We start from the raw sequence: 21,604 nt of genomic DNA on the forward strand, positions 1-21,604 counted from the left end.
CACATATTCTCTTCAGGCTTTTTCTGGGATGCCTACTCGACTTCGGCAAGCTGTTTAAGGACCCCAGGATGTCCATGCTTGCTGAACGTAAGTAAATTTCTTTTAGAGTTTTGATGGATATTTCCTTTTTTTCCAATGTAACAATATGTATTTATATGTTTTATTTTTGCAAACAACAACCACTACCAGCTGTCAAGAGACTGACTGACCGAAGTATTTCGTACTCGTTAAAGTATTGGGGTAGCTAACATTAGCATTAGCATAAACTAGAGCAGCCTGTAAACACGTGTTATCTCTTGTAACTCTGCATTTAACTGCAGTAACTTGCCATTAGCTCATTTTAGCTAACTATATTGACCTTTTATAGCCTTTATTGTTTTATTTATTTGCAGTCTGTTTTTAATAAACCTGTTGTAAGCTGTGACACATTGTTCTCTCAACACATGGTCGGAAATTGGAGTGTAAAACATTGTCCTCGGCTGTGATTCCCGTAATGTTGACAGCTGACAGTTGACATGCATGTGACACCTTAATGTCCTGGTTATTATGTGAGCTGGTTATCGACTAAACAGGGAGCCTTCCGTTCCGCGTATATCGATTAGCATTGCTTTTATTGATGAAGTACTAACATCATAATTTAAGGTTTTAATATGTGTGTATTTAAATGACCAACGCGGGACGGCATTACGGTGTAACAGCGGTGCGATGAGGCTGAATCTGGTATCTATCTTTGTGTTAACAGTAGTTTTAGAGTAAACCAGTGTCATCTGTGCGTTTTGTTGGCTGACTGTTATGTAATGATGTTGCTGTTCTCTCTCCAGCCCGGAGGAAGCAGAAGTGGTCTGTTGACCCCAGGAACAGCGCCTGGAGTAATGATGACTCCAAATTTGGCCAGAAGATGCTGGAACGAATGGGCTGGTCCAAGGGCAAGGTGAGTGTTGAGATGGACATCTACTGTTTCAGGTTGGGTCAACGGTGAATGGATGAGTTGGTGAACGCCTGTGTCACGTGTTATGTTTTCTTTTTTCACTTTTCATGTTAAGGGCCTGGGCAGAAGTGAGCAAGGCTCCACTGACCACATCAAAGTAAAGGTGAAAAACAACAACTATGGTCTTGGAACCAGTGCCAGCTATGAGGTGAGCACATGTTGTCTTGTATTTTTTGTTAGTTTGAACACATCCTAAAAGCAAATAGGTCTATTTTTGAGTGATTTTCCAAGGACTGGTGCCTTAGTTCAGGTTCATTATTATTAAAAATATTTTCATGTAAACACTTGCTCTTGTGCTTGTGTTATTTCCTCCTCTTGGTGTCACTTTCTGAAGGAGCCAGACTTTAATAGCACACATTTTGATCACAAATTGAGACATGCACAGCTGGTGCATGCATACCCTCAATTTTTAAGAGGCATATTGCAGGTCCTTTCAAACCAGAAGGTTGGTTTTGGGAAGATAAAAAAAGCCTTTTAGTTCGAATGCTCTAATTCAGTTGAATACACACTTGGTTGCAGTCTTATACATCAGTCCTGCAATAAATCCTCTCTTCATGAAGGTTGTTAATGTTCAGTTCTTGTGGAAACTGTTTTACAGACATGTTGATTCAACTATATGGTCATTTTGGAGGATGAGCTGTCGGACAGTGTTGCATTATACAGAGTAGTTTCTGTTACTTAGACCACCCTCATTGATATAAATAGTGACAAAATTATAGAAACACCTGTTGGTATAATGTAACACAATTCAACAGCATCACAAACTGCAGCCTCCAAATTGACCATACAGATATAACAGTCAACAAAAACAGCACATTATACCCGTCATGGAGGGAGGATGTATTGCAGCCCTGTTTTATTAAACTACATTAGTTTTAGCTTGGTGTACGTAATAAACTGGCAACTGAGTGTGCAAATCCGTATCTATCTATAACATTACTTTTGAAATCATCTGACACTGTAAAGATACATTATTGTCGAACAGAAGTTTCTTGGTTCTGTTGTGTTGAGATCTGCTGTGTTCACAGGATAACTGGATCGCCCACCAAGATGATTTCAATGACCTTCTTGCTCAGCTGAACAACTGCCATGGTCAAAACAACCAACAAACCAGTACTGGTATGTACAAACAGCAGCGTTAAGATGCGTAATGTGTATTGTGTAATGCACTGTTTACAAACTGGTGGAGATTTTATTTGTGGTGGTCGACTCCATGGGGTGGTATTGTGTACAAAACAGTGTCACATTAAAGAAAATGTCTTAAGTGATTTCAGAATAAACCAAAAACAAAGACCTTAAACTTGACTGCCTCTTGCAACACTGCAGCTCACATAGTGTGTCCTCAGTTGTGTAAAAAACTTTATTTCTCTTTAATTGGTCGGCAGTAATATCTAGAGCCATCTAGAGTTGATAAATTATGTGTACTTACTGTCAGTGGTAACCTCGCCAACACTGTGGCTCTGTATCAAACTACACATGACTACACCAAACTACAGTGCAGCTGTTTCTGGTTGGCCGGCCCATCTATTGGACAGTAGAGGGAGCTGCACTGCAACATATGGATACAGTCACTGTCACACAATGAACATCTTCATTATCACTGTTCTGGGAAACAAAGCACGTACTGTTATATCAGAGTTGGTAAAGAGGTGCAATGAAACTGAACGTGGTAAGTTTGTAACTACACATGACCATATTTTTCTTATATTCTTACATTTCCTATATTATCTATAGAACCACCACCAGAGGAGCAGAAAGGATTCAGCTTGGAAGAGAAGTCCAAGACGTCCAGAAAGAGGGTCCATTACATGAAGTTCACGAAAGGTGGGTTTCTGAATGGATCAACTGTTCAGCACAGTTTCTAAAAATTCTCCTCTGAAAATGTATCTGCCTTTTAAATATAATTGTTTTAGGGCAACCATGTTCTGATTTAAGCTTAGTACCTGCCAGTAACAACTCAAGTGTGTCCCTCCGCTTTTTTAGGTTTCCACCTTTCATACAATCCACACACACACAGACGGCCTCCCGTTACCCCTGGTTGAGCCTTGTGCGCTTGGCTCAGACCACAGATGCTGATCAGAGCTCTGTCAGCCTGTGCTGGGTCAGTTGGCCCGGTCAGTGCTAGGGGAGGTTATTAATAACTCTTCCTTCTACTTTCATTACTCCTTGACACGTCAGGAAGTCAAGATTTGCTGGTCAAGGCCAGTACACTGATAGGCACAAGGAGGAATTTCGTGTTCAGGACCACTGGAGACCAAAATGAAAAACCACTAGCCCATATTTTACTGCTGAGTCGCTTTACTTGAACATGGAGCATAGTTGAATGATTACAGGCACAATTTGTTAAGATTGTCAGGGTGTTCATTATTAATGGTGTTTTGTGTTGGACTGAACTTGCAATGCATAGCTGATATTAATCCGTACCGATTTATTACAGTAATTCTGTGAGTCCTTCTACAAGAAAGTAGTGCAAGCTAATCAAATACTAACATGTGTTAAAGTAATTCATCTATAATTGTTTTTGTCACTGGGTTCAGATGTAGCTCATCAGGTCAGCATACATGGGAAAACAAAATATCTCAACTTTTGCCTCACCTGGAAGAGGCTTTTATATTTTACGTCATTCAATAGCAACTTCCTGTTTCCTGTTTGGGGCATCTGGCATGTCCATTTGCTGGCCCCCCAAAAACAACACCTCCCAGGGGCTGTGACCCATTAGATGACCCTGCCAGATAAAATGTGGCCTCGGTCTCTCCCCCAGACCCTCTCACCCTGTTTTTGTGATCTTAATTTGGCAGGAGCCAGAAAAAGACCTCGTCCCTGATGGATGAGATGCACCATACAAGGCGCACCTCAAGACACGAAGCACAGACATTAGGGGTGTGATGATGACTCTTGTTTTTCTTATTTTCCTCCGGATGCTCTCCTTCCTGCCCTCACTCTTTATACCTACTTTATTGAAGTCCTACAGCTCGGTATAACCGCAAATGTTTGCTCAAGTTGAAACTTTTCTCTGACTCGTGCAGAGGCACCTTTGCCTCAGTTGGTGTCCTATATTGTGAGTCTGCGAGAATGTGTTTGCATCCATGTTGTTTAATGTTACCGCACGGCACCATTTACCATATTTGGTTTGGAAAATTGCATTTGTGACCAACTATGGACAATGTTATTCCAACTAACCACATGATTGCATCAAAATCTTAACCCTGTATTGTGAATCCCACCAAACCACGAGCTTATTGAATTGCTACACTTCTGTTTGGGCTTCTTTATCCTTACAGCTATGTCCACCCGCAAACAGCCTCATTGACCCCATGACAAGCACCACAAACAATACCTTGCTCAAGAGTTTTGACAGCCACATTTGTCTCTTGTTCATCACTGGACATTTGTGTTGACTGTGAACTTGGGCCTCTTTTATCGTCTTTGCATTAGGACGCACTCGTACCCCAACCTGTTGTCAACTAATAAAGTCTGATCCTGCAGGACTTTAAGTTCTAATCCATTTGAGGAGATCCCTTCTGTTAGCACCACCAGCTGCTTATAAATGTCAGGGGAAGCTAAAGAGCATGTAGCACATGACACTACTACTGTTTGTTACATGAAGACATTTGATATCTACTTTCTTTCAATATCTTTATTTTCTCAGACTGTCAGAAAGCAGAGAGGGAGGCCGTATAGGGGATATTGCAGGTGGGAATGTTTTCATTGGAATTCAATCTTAAGCCAGTTTGTGACTCTGTCTGCAGTGGACCTGTCAATTCAACTGTCTTAGGAAACACAACACCTCTTTAACCTGTTTCTTCTCAGAGACGCGCAACCGTTGTCATGTAACAGAAGGGACGCTGGCACTACTTGTTTGTCCATAAACGCCTCATAACATAATTGGAAACTTGAGTGTTGAGTGCTGAGTACCTTCCTTGAGTGGTCTGACAGGCATAAACTTTGAGTGCACTGAAACCTCAGTTTTGAGGTGTTTAAATGTTGGAAATATTCATGTTCCTCTCACAGTGGTAGGCGACAGCTACAGGAAGTCTTACTTTATTTACTTACTTTATAATTCTTACGGTTATTCTTCTGTTGACATCGGCATGAGCAACCAAAGAGTTACCTGGCAATATATAACCTGCCACGCCTGTTTGCATGCTTCCAGTGGCTGTCAGCTCGTCTCCCTGTGAAGCTGTTGCCAAGTTAAGGCTTGGTAATAGATTTAGTGTTGCTAAGCTTGTTACATGAGAGGTTGAAAAAGTCAGGTACTACACCCATAGCTCTGGATGTGCAGAGATCATCTGTGAGCAGGCAAAGGTCAACCATTGAATCCACCATTAGATGACCATATGATTTCATATCCAGTAAAAAATATTGTAACAGACTTTAAAACTATATTGTTTGCTTAGTCTGTAACCAGTTACTAAACTCAAATACTAGTCTTGTCTAGTAATGTATTATTTATTGATTGCCCTTGATATTAAATCTGTTTAAGAAAAACAAACAAACAAAAAAAAAAACCCGTCTCCGTGCAGGCTTCCTCCTTACTCTCCTGCTTTTTTTTTTTTTTTTATTGATATCCTGTTCAGGCTGGTTCCCTCACTGCCAGCGCTGAGGATTGATGGCCTTTGTTTGTGGGGAAAGGCACCAAAATCTCCACTGCTTAGGTCCGGGGCCCACAGCATAAACTAGTAACCCAGTTTTAATTGCTGCCTCCATCTATCACCTGTCATGGCAGCAAGGGTGGTTGATACAGAATTTAACTACAGCTCTCCATCCGTTGCTCTGTGTGGTTGGCTGTATTGCAGTGTTTGGGTTTTTGGGCTTTTCATCTGTTCCCCTAGAAAGACATCTACCTCCAGTTCCGTGTTTAATACTGGTGACATTGATATAACTGGACACCATCAATCTTATTTTGCTTTTTTAGTAATTTGTACGTTTTTGATTCATCAAATGTGTGTGCCTCTGTAGAGCCTCAGCGATTTGTTGGTCTGGTTTGACTAGTTATCTGTACTGACAGTTGTTGCCATTTCAACCGTGTCCTTGGAAACCAGCATGTATTCGCTAACACTTTCCACTGCATGATAGCAGCGCCCATGCTTCATCCTGTGTAGTGGCATTCAGCCGCCTTTTTCAACGTTTAAAGGGAAAGTATGGTTTAAAGGGAAAGTATGGTTAAGCTCCTTTTTATCAGAACACTGTAATTTGCACTTTCACCTGAAAAGCCTGAATTTTCTGACAGGTACTTCCTCATCCAAACAGCAGAAAGGTCAGATCGGCCATAATTTTACGTCTGACCTAAGTTCACTAGATGACAAACACCACAGGCTTCTCGTTTATTGTAGTTTTCAACGTACTTTCTTGGTTTTACTTCTTAGACCTGCATGTGCAGCGACTTTCAAAGCCAAGAGTAGATAGAGGTTTAAAAGCAATAAATAACCAAATGTTATCAGAGCCCCGCTGAAGGAAGAGGATGCAGCTGTACGAACAGGACCCGGGCCTGAGACAGGCGACTGTGTGCTTCAGGAGTCTTTGAGGCCCGGCTTGAAAATGGGAATCCGGAGGCGTGGCGTGGCAGACCTTGTCGTTGGTTTATTTTTCTTTGCCGTTTTATTCCTGGAGCACGAAGCAAACCATGCAAACCTCCCCTTTCTTTACTCAAGAGACCACCTCCCCTTACCTTGCACCCCCAACACACATACAGACACACAAACATACTCATGCTTTCAACTGCAACCATTACAGGTTGCCTCAGTGAAACAGTTTACCTCAAGATGCATTTTAAATTTTGGGTGGAAAGGTGTGTTTTGGGGAAAATTGTGACTATGAACTGTTTTTGGTCACCCTTTGCTACATTTGCCAGTATGGATGTTTTGTTTTGCGGACATTTCTGTTTGATTTTATCCTCTTGTTTAAATTAGCCTTGTTTCTATGTGCCAGAATAGTCCAAAAAACAAACTTAGTTCTAAAGTGAGTTTTAATTTGCTGTATGATTTTGAAAAGGTGTCCCCCCCTCCCCCTTTTTTTAGGAAAGGATCTGTCGTCCCGTACTGAAACAGACCTTAACTGTATCTTTGGGAAGAGAGGAAGAGCTGCCAACGACCAAGAGCAGGTAAGAGTCATCAAGATTATTTACATTATCCTCAAGGAAAGAAAAAATCCTCTTTTGTCTTGAAGTTCAATGCAGGCAGCAATTTCAAGTTTACCTTTGAAATATGTTTTTCTTTTTTTTGATTAACCTGCAAACAAAGACAGATACAACATTTTTAGATATATCTAGAATATGCAAGAAGAAAAAATCCCTCACACTGTTGATCACTTGTACTCACTTCATAACTTTGTAAATAAAGTGGTTTTGCTTGGTTTTATTCTGTCATAAAACAACATACACATAAAACACTTATCCAAATAGTTCCCAAAGAAAGCAAACAAACAAAAAGACACTCAGAAACACAAAAGCAAACAAACAAAACAAACTATAAACAGCACAAACAAGTGTTATAATTGAAGCAAGACTCAGGATAAAGTTAACATAACTTCCATTGTTCCAAAGTGTGTTCAAGGGATGGACAGTGAGAGATCTGTGGAGAATATTCCTAATCTAAGGTGTAAATGACCGTAGTTTTGAAAGCCGAGAGGGCAGGCCTCTGATCTTCCTTAACCCAGTCAATGTCAAGTGTTTGCTGGGGGAGGAGGTGGCGTACCTCTGGCCAGGTGGCTCGAGCTTATCTGCCTCTGTCTTGGTAATTAAGGATGACCACCGGTGCTGATGCCTCCATCAGTCGTTGCAGTATCATGTGATCCCTCTGCTTCTACGGGGCCCAGCTCCTGAGCAGCCTGTGGCCTTAGATTAGCTGTGTCGCAGCGTGCAGCTTTAACACGGCCAACAGGCCTCTGATGGCTGCAAGAGCACCTAAATCCAGTTAAAGGATTTGCACTCTTACCCCCTACTCTTCTCTTCGCACTTCCTCTCTTCTCTACGTCTGTCTTGGAGCGCTCACATCAGGTAGTTATAAGGCCAGGGGGCATTATTAAAGGCAAATCAAAATCGAGTGAGGTGTGCAGAAATCTTAAATGATGACGCTTGCAAAAAAGTTCTCTTTTTGCTCTTGGCATTGGTGGTTGGTCACTTCAAATGTCACTTTGCCATTTGGCGTTTTGCTGGCTCTCATGCTTTTGAAACGTAGCTTACAGGCTCACAGGTGCAAGTTGCATTTCAAATTAACCTGCGTTTGGTTTCTTACATTTTTACGGTCTTTTTAATTAGTAATGGGTTGCATTGGAGTTTGCTTGAGTTATTGTCAGAAATGAAACATGAAAATTAAACACAAATATCTGCTAATGAAACACACTCAGTTGAAAATACTGAAATCATCATGTTAAAGAAGTATTGCATATTTAAAACCAGACAAAAAACATAACTGTGGGATTATAATTATAAAGACATGAGAAGAAGCACAAGCAGACACAGAACTTCTGTGTATTTTATTATGACTTAATAAATCTTAATTTAAAAAGCTGGTATTTATGGTGTCACAAGTTCTGCTGACCCCATACAGAGCCCGCAGGACAATGACAAATGTAGCTTTTGGACACAGGAAAGCCTCTTGCTGGCCTCCTCCGTTTATCTCAAGCATTTAGCTTGAAGAAATTGGCATCTTAAAATCCATAAATTGCACGAGAAAAACCTTCTCTATTCCCCCTGCAGGTGTCGAGCCATAACATCACAATGGCCGCTGCTCCCCAGCTGATTAACATTGGAAATGCAAGCAATACACACCATCATTTTCCCCCTAATCGTTTGGTTATGGGTTGTTATTTTTCAGCCAGGAGGGACACCATTGACCATATCGAAAACACTGAACACAATTACAATGGCTTCCCATGAGGCTTTGTGTTGAAGCCCAGCAACATCTGAGGTTGCTGGGAAGAGGTAAAGAGGGTGATGGACCAATCAAGCTCTAGGCATTGTGCAGGATCTCCTGTGAGTGTGTCCGTGACCCTCTGTGCACCCTGATGTGTGCTTACAGTACTGTTACACCTCTACAATATACACACATGCAATAATCTCAATGCCCCAAAGACTTGCAGTGACTATATCAACGTTAGGAGCTTTGGTTTAGTGGTGGAGTTGATTTGCACAAGTCGCATTATCACATATCTGCATTCCTGACAAGGTGAGGCCGGGAGACTCAACCAAATCTGGATCGGCCTCTCCTGAACTGCCCTCTGTCCCGTTCGCGAGTCTTCCAGCACTTTACCCACCACCCAGTGCTGTCTCTCCAGCCTCCCTTCCACCAGCCCCCCACTGCTGGGGTTTTCCTTCCTCCTGCAGTGATGTGCTTCCTGCTCGCCTCTTATCGCTGCTCACAACGCTCCCTGAAACGCAGACAGGCAGACACACACACACACACACACACACACATACGTGCACACGCTCAGCCGTCCCACACGTCTCCTGTTAATCAAAAGCAGCACTGGATGTGTTGAAAAGACCTCATGAGTGCATGAGACAATTATTAACCCCTTCATATTCATTGGTTGTATACAGGTAGCTCATCCAGTATTGTTTCATCAGAATTTCCATCTTTAAATTGTGTAGCTGTAAACCTCCTGTCCTGACATCAGAGCTGTTTCAGAGGTTAAAATCACCCTTTTTTTTTAAGTAGACTTTAAAATTTGAAACATTTTCCATTTTTAATGTATGACGTCTTTTTCTTTTTTTTTTAAGTTGAAACTAAAACATTGGAGGAGTGCTTTTGATATTCTTCAAACAACCACAGATGCACTTAGAAGCATGAGGGGGAAAGAAGACCATGTAAGACCACAGACAGTAGCTGTGTGAGCCCAGGTCCAACCACGCAGGAGGCTTAAAATAACAAAAACATTAAATGAAAAAAGTACTCTGATTTCGATCATCAAATTTCTGATCAAAGAATAATTAAACAAGCCTAAACAAGCATATCAAATCATATATCTTCCTTGGGATGTGTGACAGAGCAGGGACTTTAAGCACTACAATCCCACCTATCATCTATTTGTTTAGAACACACACAAATATACACTTAGTGTCCACTTTATTAGGTACACCTGTACAACCTAATGCAATCCAATACAACTGCTCTGCCATAAAGTCTACTTTTATGACCTAAGCCTATAATGTTCAGTTTTTTGATTGCTTTTTGAACACCTTGATAGGCGTGATAATTCAATTATGTTTTATTGAGGTCATAGTTAGTGGTGGTGGCGCTCTACTGCACTGCAATTTATTGAGAAGTGTTTCTAATATTCTGCCCTCCTTTTTAAATAGGCAGGACAAACAAATAGAAACACTTCTCAATATAATCCAGTCCAGTACAACATCACCTCCAATTATGACCTCACTAATAAACATGTAATTGAATTTACAAATTTCCGGCATTGTCAACAAAACATTATAAACTTTGTAAAGGTAGGATTTCTTTTACAGGTGTATCTAACAAAGTGGCCACCGAATTATAAGTTTATTACACTTGTGCAACATGACTTGTTAATTTCCAACTGTTAAGTACAAGATAAATGGATGACCACCATTTCACCCACAACCTCATTCCACCCCACCGAGTAGCCTCCTGAAAATGTATGCTTAAAACCATTATTTACACTCCCTGACCAGTGAGGGTTATCAAGTTGTGGTGGAGCACCTGTCCATCTACATGGCTCTCTGCTATCCATCACCCATCCCACGCTCGCGAGCCCCCTTCATCTCCCACCTCCTCTTGTGCCCCTCAACACAATTACTCACGGCATGACAAACGACAGGCTCTCTCTGCCGAGATATCAAAAAGCCCCGGCCACTTCTAAATGAAGGCACTTTGGCAGCCCTGTGCTCCCCGTGCTTATCGGCGGGCGAGCAGTGCCCCTGGCCGTCCTGCGTCCCCCTCTCACTCCCCCTCCTCCTCCACCACCGTGCCCTCCTCAGGGGGTTTAGTTAGGGGAGCCACATGGAGGGCCAGCCCGGCTTGATTTATCTCCCTTGCCCCTCTGCCCGGCCACTCAGGCAGGCCGAAAGAGCCGACGAGGCTCCAACGGGCCTCAGCTCGAAAGCCCGGCATTAGCTGAAATAAACCATTCTGCCGCCCAGTGAAAAATGTCCTCTGATTGGCTAATTAATCAGTCAAAGGGGAGCGACGCGGCTTGTGACTTGAGGGACCCAAGCGGGCGACCGCAGAGGGCCTGCTGATAAATAGACTCCCCGCCGATTCATACATCAACAAAAGTTAGTCATTTTTTAAAGCCGCCAGCTCAGTTGAAAGGTGGAAACAAGCCATAGTTTTATTTTTCCACCTACATTTCTTTCTTTTTTGGGGGGGGGGGGGGGGGGGGGGGGTTAAAAACAGACAAAATTCAGTTTTATCTTTTTTTGTGGTTGTTTTTCTTCTTGCTGTTAAACGACATAAAAAACTTTCTAATTTCTGATATTATGACCGTAAAATGGTGATGCCTTAGATGTTGACATTCATACTTTGTCATTGTAATAAATTATAAAATAGAATTAGATTTCAATATTTCAGTTTTTTCATTTAGTCTTCCAGATCGTTCTTTGAAAAATCTCAGCATAATTTATTATATAATTTTACTTTAGCTTAATGCAATCACTGAATAGAATATTGAGTTTACTGATTCTTAATCAGCACAGTAAAAAAAAAAATAACATTCATGTCTATGAATTCAATTTTACAGTTGATTAACAGATACAAAGATGCTACTGTTAGAAACATCAACGTTACAATATCAACCCGTTCATTAGTTCTGTACTCTTTTAAAGATGTCAGGGAAGAAAAATGGTTGAGGATAATTTGGTACAAAGCTTGTTTTGACTTCTGAACGTCGGTACGCCGCACCCTGCTCTCGGGTCAGCATGACCCCTGCGGCCTCTCCCACTCCCACTCTTGCTCAGGCACAAAGGGCCGAGGATCAAGCCTCATCGGGTGGCACCTGTTGCAAGTTTTGTCTGCCCACGCGTCGTCCACATGAAGGATCGCACATCAGCGGGGGCTCCCCCGATACCACCATCTTAAGGAATATGGAACGGGGGGCGGCGCGGGCTGGGGGCTTGAGCGTTCGGCAGATGCGTCGGCAAGGCGCCAGGGAGCCGATGGGCGGAGTTGAGCGGTGAAAGTTTGCTGACAGCGCAGATGCAAAATGTCTTTTCGGTACAGAAATTGTCCGCAACTCTAGTTCGGGTCTCGCAGGTTGCTACTGAGGCCTGCGAATATAGATAAGGTATCAAGTGTCCCATTCACATGTCTTTAGTTACTATTATCATTTAAGACTAACATCTTTTTATTTCAGCTTGACCTCATGCAAGTAAGCAGGCTGTAAACTGTTTTTGTCTTCCATTACTGTTATTTTAAAGCTCTTAATTTTTCTACATGTTGACTTCCATCATTGGGACGTAAGCTAATACAGACTGGCTTAAATGGCTTTGCCCGTACCTAGCACTGTATATATTTAAGCATTTGTTTGTATCAAGCAGTTTTCTTGTTGACTTACATTCTTCACAGGGTTAACTGTCTGTCCTGTTAGTTCAATAATAGGATTATTCTTTACTTACTGCAGACTTCCGCAGTATAAATAGAAATACGGCATCAAAGCAGAGAGTTCCTTTTTCTTTTGGCTCAGTTGTCCATCAACTTGCAGCATTGATCTGTTGAAAGGGGATGCCGGTGTAAACGTGCGTTGTCGCAGTGTGGCTGCCGCACTTTGAATGGGCCAGTGCACTCATTCAGGGTGCCGGGCTTATTGTGAGGCCGAGGAGCTCTAATTCATTCTCAGATAACATCTAATTGCCTCAAGCAAAAGCTCTCCCTTTCTTGAGCATGTTTGTTGACAGGCCCTTTTGCTTCTACCGCCGAAAAAATATCAAGACCCGCCAAGTAAACCCCCCCTCTCCTGCAAAGACACACACACACACACACCCCAACACATTTAGCACCTACCTCCCTGGCAGTTCTGTGGATTGCTCCCTCCTGGCCATGCCAGCTCGCTGACACTTACAGATTAGCGCAGGACAAAAAAGAAAAAGAGGGCGTCCGTCTCTTAGTTACGGGCCTAAACTAGAATACATGGGGCCAGGGTAATTACCGCCTGGTGAAGCTAACCGCCCAAAGATTTCCAGCCCTCTCGGCTGTTTACAGCCACCGACTACCGTTTAATCACTGACTCTTTAATCTAATAAATCACAGCTGGGGAAAATAATCACTGTATCTTCCCTCTCTGGGGTTGGGGTGAGGGGGGACCCTATGCTCTTGAGGGGGGCATTGTCGGCAAGCGTTTGCAATGTTGAACAAGCACAGGGCAGTCATGCTGCATGCATAATGTTGTCTTCATTTGTTACTTATGATAAACGTTCTCGTACTGGGCACAAAGTGCAATTTTTCAAAACCCATTTTTTTGTGTTTTGTCTTAACTACACACAGAAAGTATGCCTTTAGCAAAAGCGTTGCTTTGTGGAAGCTTCCATGTGTGGCATTTAATGAACTTACGGTACATGATTCTACTGTTTCTAACTTTGTTACTCTGTGTAAATATTATTTCTGCGGAGGACAAAGATAAATATTTGTATCAGTTTCGAGGCAGTGACATTACTTAAAAAATATTGACGGTCAACCCGAAGGCTTTGCTTATTTACCAGGGAATAAGGTATCCACCTGTTTCTCTGTCCGCCCACATCAGGCTCATGAAGGATGGGCTGCTGGACTTGTGTGCTCATCAGGGAGAGACAGCTGGCTAATCAGGGCCTGATCCATAGACCTTGAGTATCGCCAAATTTATTATTGTGGCAGGACAATGAGGGCACACTCATGCAATTACAGACCCAACCAATATTGGCTAGAAATTATTGAAGAAAAACAGCAAGTAATGCAAACAGGCAATTTTTAAGAAAATAAATGGGCGACTGCAGCTTTGTCAAATGCTAATTAACATGTGAGCCAGAAGGTGACTTTATACCTCCGAGTGGCTGATTGGTAAGACATAACTCTTAATATTTACCAGTTTTAATAACTAACAAGTAAACATCCCAACCTCGCATTTGAGTCTTGTCCAGTTTTACACTACTGCATGAGGTTTAGATTTTTCATGACTAAAACACAGTATAGCCACACTTGATTGCTCTATTTTTAAACCTCATACCCACACCTGTAAAGGGCTTGAGGGGCTGGTAGTGCATGTGAAGCCTGACCTCGTTACTGTTTGTTTTGGAGCTACCATAAAATGTTAAAAAAAATAAAAATAAAGTAAACGAGACCTAACACCTCCATTTAACATGGTTTTATCGGTGCATCAGGCAAACATGCTGCTAAAATACCAATGCTTTCTGCGCCTTTTACAGGACGTCTGTGACATGACTTCAGTTGCTTGATTGGTAATGCTTTGAATTAACACCCCTTGCACTCCAGACTCCAGCCAGATGTCAAAATGCTTTGGAGCTTTGCATTGAACATTGGAACAGTTTGTTAATGCTCAGCATTGCAAGTGATTGAGTTGAAGAATTACAAACAAATCAACAGCAGCCAGCTGTTTCAGTTGATGAAATTCACACTGACTGCGAGCATCAACAAGTGGTGCAAAGTGAGCGGTTATATTTGACTATATTTCAGGGACATTTTGCAACAGATCTGTACTGCCACTCTACAGATTATATACACAACTCTCTAAAAATACTAAAGGAAACCACTAAACGGCTTTGTTTTATATTTTCTAAATGCAGAACCATTCAGCTGACACACAAACTGTTTTACTATTTCGGTAAACGCTGAACAATGTAGGGGATAAATTAAAAGGGTTATTGGATTGGACTCAATATTAGCAAAGGCTCCATTTGAAAGGCCTTGGAAGGGGAGACATCCATAAAAATATAGATTTTGAAATTTTATTCTCCTTAGAAATAAAAACATGAAGTAGCTTTGCTTGCTCGGTAAAAATTTCAGATCTTGTCAGTAGCTAAATAATTGAATAAAGTTGAAGACATTTCCCTGCTGATCTTGTTGGGTCAAAAAAGTTTCACATGCACTCTAGTGAACCTTTTCCACCGTCGCTCTGCTGGCTTGATTGACTCTCCTCCTGAATATGTTGGCCTCAGTGTCTTGGCACCTTGGCACATGTCTCACAGCTGGCTTTCCATCAGCTACATTAGCAGGGACAGATAGAACTGGAGTGTCTTGAAGGAGGCGGCCTGTTGAATGTCTTCCCACCCTCTCCTTTCTCTGGGACCCTCGGCGGGCCCTCCCTGTGTTCCCTGCCCAGCCCCAGCCCCCGGCAGGGGAGAGAGTGGAGCAGGAAGGGCTCCGATAGCCAGCCAGACCGCTCCTCTGCTGAAGGAGCCTTATCTCAGAACTGCACACAGCGCGCTGAGCGCATCCTTTTCCTGGGGTTCTGGGTCCAGGAGGAGGTGGAGGAGGTGGAGGAGGAGGAGGAGGAGGAGGAGTAGACACGGCTGGATATAGGTGTGTTCTCCAACCCTCCACTCCTCAACCTCACTGTTGTAGCCTGGGACTGTCTTTTATCATTCTTCTCTAGTTCCAGCAATTATGTAAACTGATTTTCTAAATTAGAAATTGGTTGTGTCCCTTGGTGTTATTATCTTATGGTGTGACAAAGTCTTACTTACCTTCAGTCTGCACTGTATATTGAAGGTCTAGTATTTTGTTGTCAGGGCTTCACCTAACCAGTTCAATGAGTAAAACTAGACATGAAAAAGACTTAAGTAATTCTCTTCACTGCAGGGCTTTTCCCTGTGAGCCACCTGCAGGAAGTGTTGACTGTCCACTAATAGTTCAGAAATGTAAATCAGTACTGTAGTAATTTAGTTTGATATTACAAAATAAAAACATTAAAACATTTTCAAATTCTCAAAGAACAAAATGGCACTGGTCTTGAAGAAAAGCAACACAGCAGCAGCAGAAAGGTTTTCTAATTTTTGTTTTATGTATTAATACTACATCATCATTATGTTGTTAATGGCAGGAAATTAAGCATGATAAAATATTAATTCTACAGTGCTTACATTTTGATATAGATTAATAAAATGGCTTTTTGGAATTGCTCTATTACATAGTTGAAGCTTGTATCAGGATACATATATTCTGGTCTGAGGGTATCGTCTCGTGCCTGCTGAATGCAATAGATCTCACACAGAAATGGTGACTGATCATAACAGGCCAGAAGAAATAACACACACCTGGAAAAAGGGGAAACAAGATCTCAAACATTACTTGCCGAGTTGTTTCTTAGTAACATGTTGCCCTCAACACAAAAGTCTCCAGGGCTGCCAGTAATGCTGACTGGTTCTGTAGGTTTACATCCATACTGTACGTGTGTGTGTGTGTGTCCAGCCCGTGCTCAGCACAGCACTTTCCCTCCTGTCGGATCAGGGTCTAATGGAGATCCCCAGGCAGTGAGGACGAACCACAAACCAAGTTCCAGCCACTTCCCCTGATGAAGGAGATGTTTCTCTCTCAGTCACTCTCCTCTCCTTTTTCCCCCGCTCATTCACCCTCTCCCTCTCTTGAGAGTAATTTCACAGGCAGTTCTAAAGTGGCCCCCAGCCATCTTCCCAAATCCCAGTTACATGTTGTTTGGCGCTGTCAGCTCTAAACCCCATCTCCACTCTCCCAAGCAGAGAGGATGCCATTGTGCAGTAACAGGGAGTATAGATTTTCTCTGGGAAATGGGAAAGTTTTGTTTAATGGCACCTCAGCTGAAGGGCCTTATCCCCCTTGTTAGAAGTTGGGGTTCTTTCTAGTCAAGGTCTGAGGTGGCGGAAAACTTTGCAGTCCGCTTGAACACCTGCCTTGTCATTTAGCCTCATGACTGTGTGAGGCTTCTGAATCCATCCTTTCTATACAAAGTACAGTCAACAGAATATGCAGTAATTCATGTAATACTCAAACATGTGATACCCAGTCAAATCCTGATTTTTACATGCATAATCTATACTATACTATATTAATCAATATATTAGGTCGCAAAAACAATGGTTGTTTCCCTTATGCAAATATATTGACTATGAAGAGCCTTTCAGTGGGTTAGCTTTTAGCTTGTAGGGTTTCATTGAAGTCCCAGGTGGCCACTTTAAAAGAATTGACACTATTGGTGTATATATAGATAAATATAGATATAGTACACATCAAGCCCAGTGCATGTGTAGTCACTTTGCATTTCAGTCTCTTGAAGTCCCACAAGACCTGTTTGGATCTACATCCACATTGTTTTACTAGCCCATCAGTTAGCTTGTCTATCTCAATCAGTGTTCAGGGTCAAAGTAGTGTAATCTGAACGTAAAAGCTTAAAGGCCAAAGCACGAGGTGACTCGGCACAACACAGTGTTTTCAATTCATCTCCAATCTGTAGGGTTTGAAAAATGCCGTCCACTTCAGCATCTCTGAGGTAACACCGGGCGGCGGTATTGTTTAGTGCGACTCTCAGGAGGAGCTTCTGTATTCTAGTGGACAAATCATTATGCATTGAGTAGGCCATTAGGAAAATGAAGACAAATGGGTCGCAGGGGTGAGGTGACAAATTGTTCATGCTGTAGAGGTAAAATCTAGTGTTGTAGCTCACAGTTGTGAAGTTGGCCCTGTTTCTTAATGCAGCCTAAAGGTTGGAGAGATGAGTTGGTGACATACGTCCCCAGATTGGAGCACCAAAACAAATGAAGGCTCTTTCCTCCTTTTTAACAACTAGTCTCAGTGTGTCTTTTAGCAAAGGGATCACCTCCTGACTGCCTCACTGGAATCAGTAGAAGCTTTTTTTTTTTTTTTTGTTGCTCCGAGCAGCTTCCACTTTGATCCCAAAATGGATCGTTCTCTGACAAAAGTCTGTGAATCTGATGTTGCTCATTGGCAGACGCACAATTTAACAAAAACGTGCCTGAATTGTTATGTCATCTTTTGCAAACATTATGTGATGTTGCGGGGGGAAAGTCTCATGTCTCGAAATCAAGATGATATACACCAAACACCAGAAACCTGTTTTAGCCAGGAAAGATAGCGATCACATACATTTCATTCACCAGAGTTGCCTGAAAGATATTTGAGATATTGCGACAAAATAGTTTTGAAAGATGAACAGTGTTGTGGTTAAATCAACACCTCAGACAGTTTCATCAAAAGATCCCCAAAACTATTAACTGCACAATTATTGTGGTCTATCATTCAATGGTTTCCCTAAAAGCACTGAATATTTAAGGTACGAATTGTGGTCAGTGTCTGTTTTTTTAATTTCATTTCTGTTAAAGAAGAGTTGGTTACTCAGCACATTTAATTATAAGATTTGCAATTTATTGAATAAGTTTGAATAAACCCAGTGTAATGAATGTAATAAACGTGTAAATATTTGTAAATCATGTGAAATTATTATACGAAGGTTGTATCCTGTTATTTATTGAATAAGGTGTGTTTTTGGTTGGATTACCTTCATCAGGCACATATAGTATTGTTTCACACCGGTATGGTTTACTTGTGAGGAGCTGTCACAGAGGGATGGCAGTTAAGGAGCTGACTGTGCAAGGACACACAGCTGGATGTGTGGAGCGACGTAGTGTTGAAGAAGAAGATGATGATGATAAATGTCAGATGTGTGACGATTAGGTCCGCGGAACTTATTTTAAGGGGATCCTTTAACACCTATTGTTACATCAACATCCTATTTTGGCCTCTTTTCACTCACCAAAATCTGCCGGGTTAATCTCTGCACGATGATTGACGATCACTTAAGCTCCACCGTCCACCATTGTGTGCTGTCTATTTCTGTGTGGATTCTCTAAATGCTGCATTAAATCCTAACGCTGTCTTCTCATGTGTGTATTTTTTGGTCTAGGAGAGCAACAGCAGTGATTCTCAAGGTGAGACGGAGGAGGTTTTTACTCCTGCTACTTCTCAACTGGATACAGAGTCCATCACCAAGACTGTGACGAGTACTCTCAATGTGCAGGAGTATTTTGCACAGCGAATGGCTCAGTTGAAGAAGGGTCGAGGACAGGGCCAGAGTACAGCGCCCTCAGTGGAGGCGGAGGCCAACGAGATGTCTGGTCCAACCGAGGAACCCAGTCCCATCTGCAGCAGCAACGATGACTCGGACAAGCCCAAAAAGAAAAAGAGGAAGAAGAAGAAGAGCAAAAAGTCAGCAGATGAGCTGGAAGTGGCAGAAGAGAACAGTGCCAATCCCATCGTAATAGAGGACGATGAAGAACAACAGCAGGTGCGTCAGGGGAAAAAGAAGAAAAAGAGGAAAATGGTCGAAAACGAAGGAGCTACAAATGAGAACTGTAGCGCCACCTCTGGTGTGGAGCAGAACTGTGAGGAGCTGCCTCCGTCCAAGAAGAAGAAGAAGCTTAAAAAACACAAAAAGGATACTGAGCAACTAAATGGACACGGGCCAACTGAGGATCAAATTGTAGAATCTCAGGTTGCTCACAAAAAGAAGAAGAAACACAGAGAGGAGGTGGACGATGTTATTAAAGAGGAGAAGGAGGAGCTGGTAGAGAAGAAATCCAAAAAGGACAAGAAAAAGAAAAAGAAACATCAAGAATAGGGTGGAATTAATAGAATTGACCTCCAGTTCCACCAAACCTTTAGGCTTCAGGGGGACTCGCGTTATCCTGTTATCATAAACATGATCATAGGGACACACGTGTGGAGTAATTGCCTTTATGATCAAATCAGATGTCTTGTGTATTTTGTGTACTTTGCTACAGTGAGGAGAAAAGGGAGGTTAGACATTTGATCACATTAAAAACCTGCTGCCCAGTAAAGCCACATGTGTGCTGGTGGCGACTGGGATGCAGCATTGTTGCCCCAGATGATAAAATGCCTTAACTTAAAGAGTTTGACATTTGGGGAAATATTTAAAGTATTTGCTTTCTTTCTGAGAGTTAGATGAGAGGATTGAGCCCACTCCCATGTCAGTCATTCTTTACTCATCCAACTGTGGGCAAGAAGCAAATACGTGTATTTCCCAAAATGTTGAACTATTCCTTTCATCTGTTGGCTAAATCAATTTCTCTACAAGTGGCTCCACAATGTCTAAAATATAGACATCATAAGTTGACATACTTTTTAAATGTGTTTCCATGGTTGTTTTTCAATGTGTCAAAAATGCATTTTTACCATCATTTGTGTCTTGCCACCTAATATGTAACTCTTCATATTGTTCATTAAAGTGGCCCAATGAGTAGTCTCTTTGATGGTTTTATGTGACTTGACAAATATGAACGAATGCAAGTTGATGTTTTGCTTGAAATCTGAAAAAACATTTGTCTGACACATTCACTGTAAGAAAACAGACTTTAAGATTTTGGTGCTGTAACAGGATGAAATCACTTTTTAAATAAATCTAAATAGTCATGCATGTTTGATTGTTTTTTTTTTTTTTCTTCCTTCATAGGTTGATGAAGTTTAAGTGAACATATAATTACAATGTAGGAGAGTGGTGAGGAGAAAACGGTTTACTTCAAATCTGGAGTAATCTGGAGAAGACCACAGTCACTCTTTCCACTTCCTAATGTGAATGATGAGGTTACGAAATCTTTTCTTTGACTTGACAGACGAACTCTCAACAAGCCGGTCTTGTTCAGCGACGAGTGGGTGGTGTGAGTCAAAGGAGGAAAAAGGAAATTGCAGCTGTCCAGTCTTACACTTCAAAACAACACAGCATCTCTCGTCACTATTTTGGGTTTGTAAGTTACGAAAACTCTAGACGTGGATTGGTTCAGAGCCTGACTATCACTGCGAGCATCGCAGGTGTTCTCTCCATGTCCTCCTGTACTGCCGAGTCATTGTCAGATTCAGTTCAGTTTTATTACAAGACCCATTAGTCCACGTAGAAGACAGTTAACAGTATAAAATAGACAAGTAAATGGATTTAGAAAGTAAACCTTTATCTGTGTTAAATTAATTGAAGGTTCAGGGGAAGCTGCATCATTTTATTAATTTAGACAGTTTTTTAAATTAAAGATACCTTGTTGCAAGCAAAACATTTGTCTCTCCAACTGATGTGGCTATTGTGTTTTATGTTAAGAAAAGGTCACTTTCCTTTTTAAAGGTCACATCAACAGTATGAATACAGTATAATTGTTCAATCACCACCATTTACTGACATTTGCACGAAATGGTGTTTTATTTTGAAAATAACGTTAAAATTCTACAGGTATAACAGCAGGTTATGTATGATGGAGAGTAGGGTCGATTTAGCCTAATAATACTCAACACTGGAATTAATTGAAACTGATTTGGATGTTTGCTTGCTTAAAAAATAGTTAGTGAAATTTCCTTTCATATAGCACACATGCAGAGACAAACACCCTCCTCAAGTCTCCAGTAGCCACATGTCTTTTACACTGAAAAGGTGACCGACAGCAGGCTGATGCAGATCCCACCCACACAGCGGTTAACACACACTGCTGTTAGTCATTTCACAAAATCCCCAACTCCGAGCTTTCATGTCCTTCAATCCAAATCACAAATATGATGTGAAACTTTAGTCTCCCACATTGCCGGTGCTGCTGTCTAACTGTACTGTACACGCGCTCTCACTCACTCTGCGCCTCCTTCAGCTCACACTTCTGTTCTGTTGTGCTGACTTTCA

The 21,604-nt window shown here is 41.8% G+C and overlaps 1 protein-coding gene across 1 annotated transcript; it reads left to right on the top strand.

Annotated features, from left to right (window-relative positions):
- The first annotated feature begins 53 nt into the window (after positions 1–53).
- On the top strand, positions 54–20,353 carry pinx1 (PIN2 (TERF1) interacting telomerase inhibitor 1). The gene is made up of 7 exons (XM_070925964.1): positions 54–87; positions 822–931; positions 1,044–1,136; positions 2,017–2,107; positions 2,723–2,812; positions 7,006–7,088; positions 18,839–20,353. The coding sequence occupies exons 1-7, from the start codon at positions 69–71 to the stop codon at positions 19,550–19,552; spliced, it is 1,200 nt and encodes a 399-aa protein (XP_070782065.1). The 5' UTR covers positions 54–68; the 3' UTR covers positions 19,553–20,353.
- The last annotated feature ends 1,251 nt before the right edge of the window (positions 20,354–21,604 follow it).

The sequence above is a fragment of the Enoplosus armatus genome, chromosome 19 (genome assembly GCF_043641665.1).
Source record: "Enoplosus armatus isolate fEnoArm2 chromosome 19, fEnoArm2.hap1, whole genome shotgun sequence".
In the NCBI taxonomy this organism is placed as follows: domain Eukaryota; kingdom Metazoa; phylum Chordata; class Actinopteri; order Centrarchiformes; family Enoplosidae; genus Enoplosus; species Enoplosus armatus.

Bases quoted from the DNA above. Each gene is read 5' to 3' on its own strand.
- pinx1 (XM_070925964.1), top strand. The intron at 932-1,043 runs GTGAGTGTTGAG...TTTCATGTTAAG, and splicing joins TGGGCTGGTCCAAGGGCAAG to GGCCTGGGCAGAAGTGAGCA. The intron at 2,813-7,005 runs GTGGGTTTCTGA...CCCTTTTTTTAG, and splicing joins TTACATGAAGTTCACGAAAG to GAAAGGATCTGTCGTCCCGT.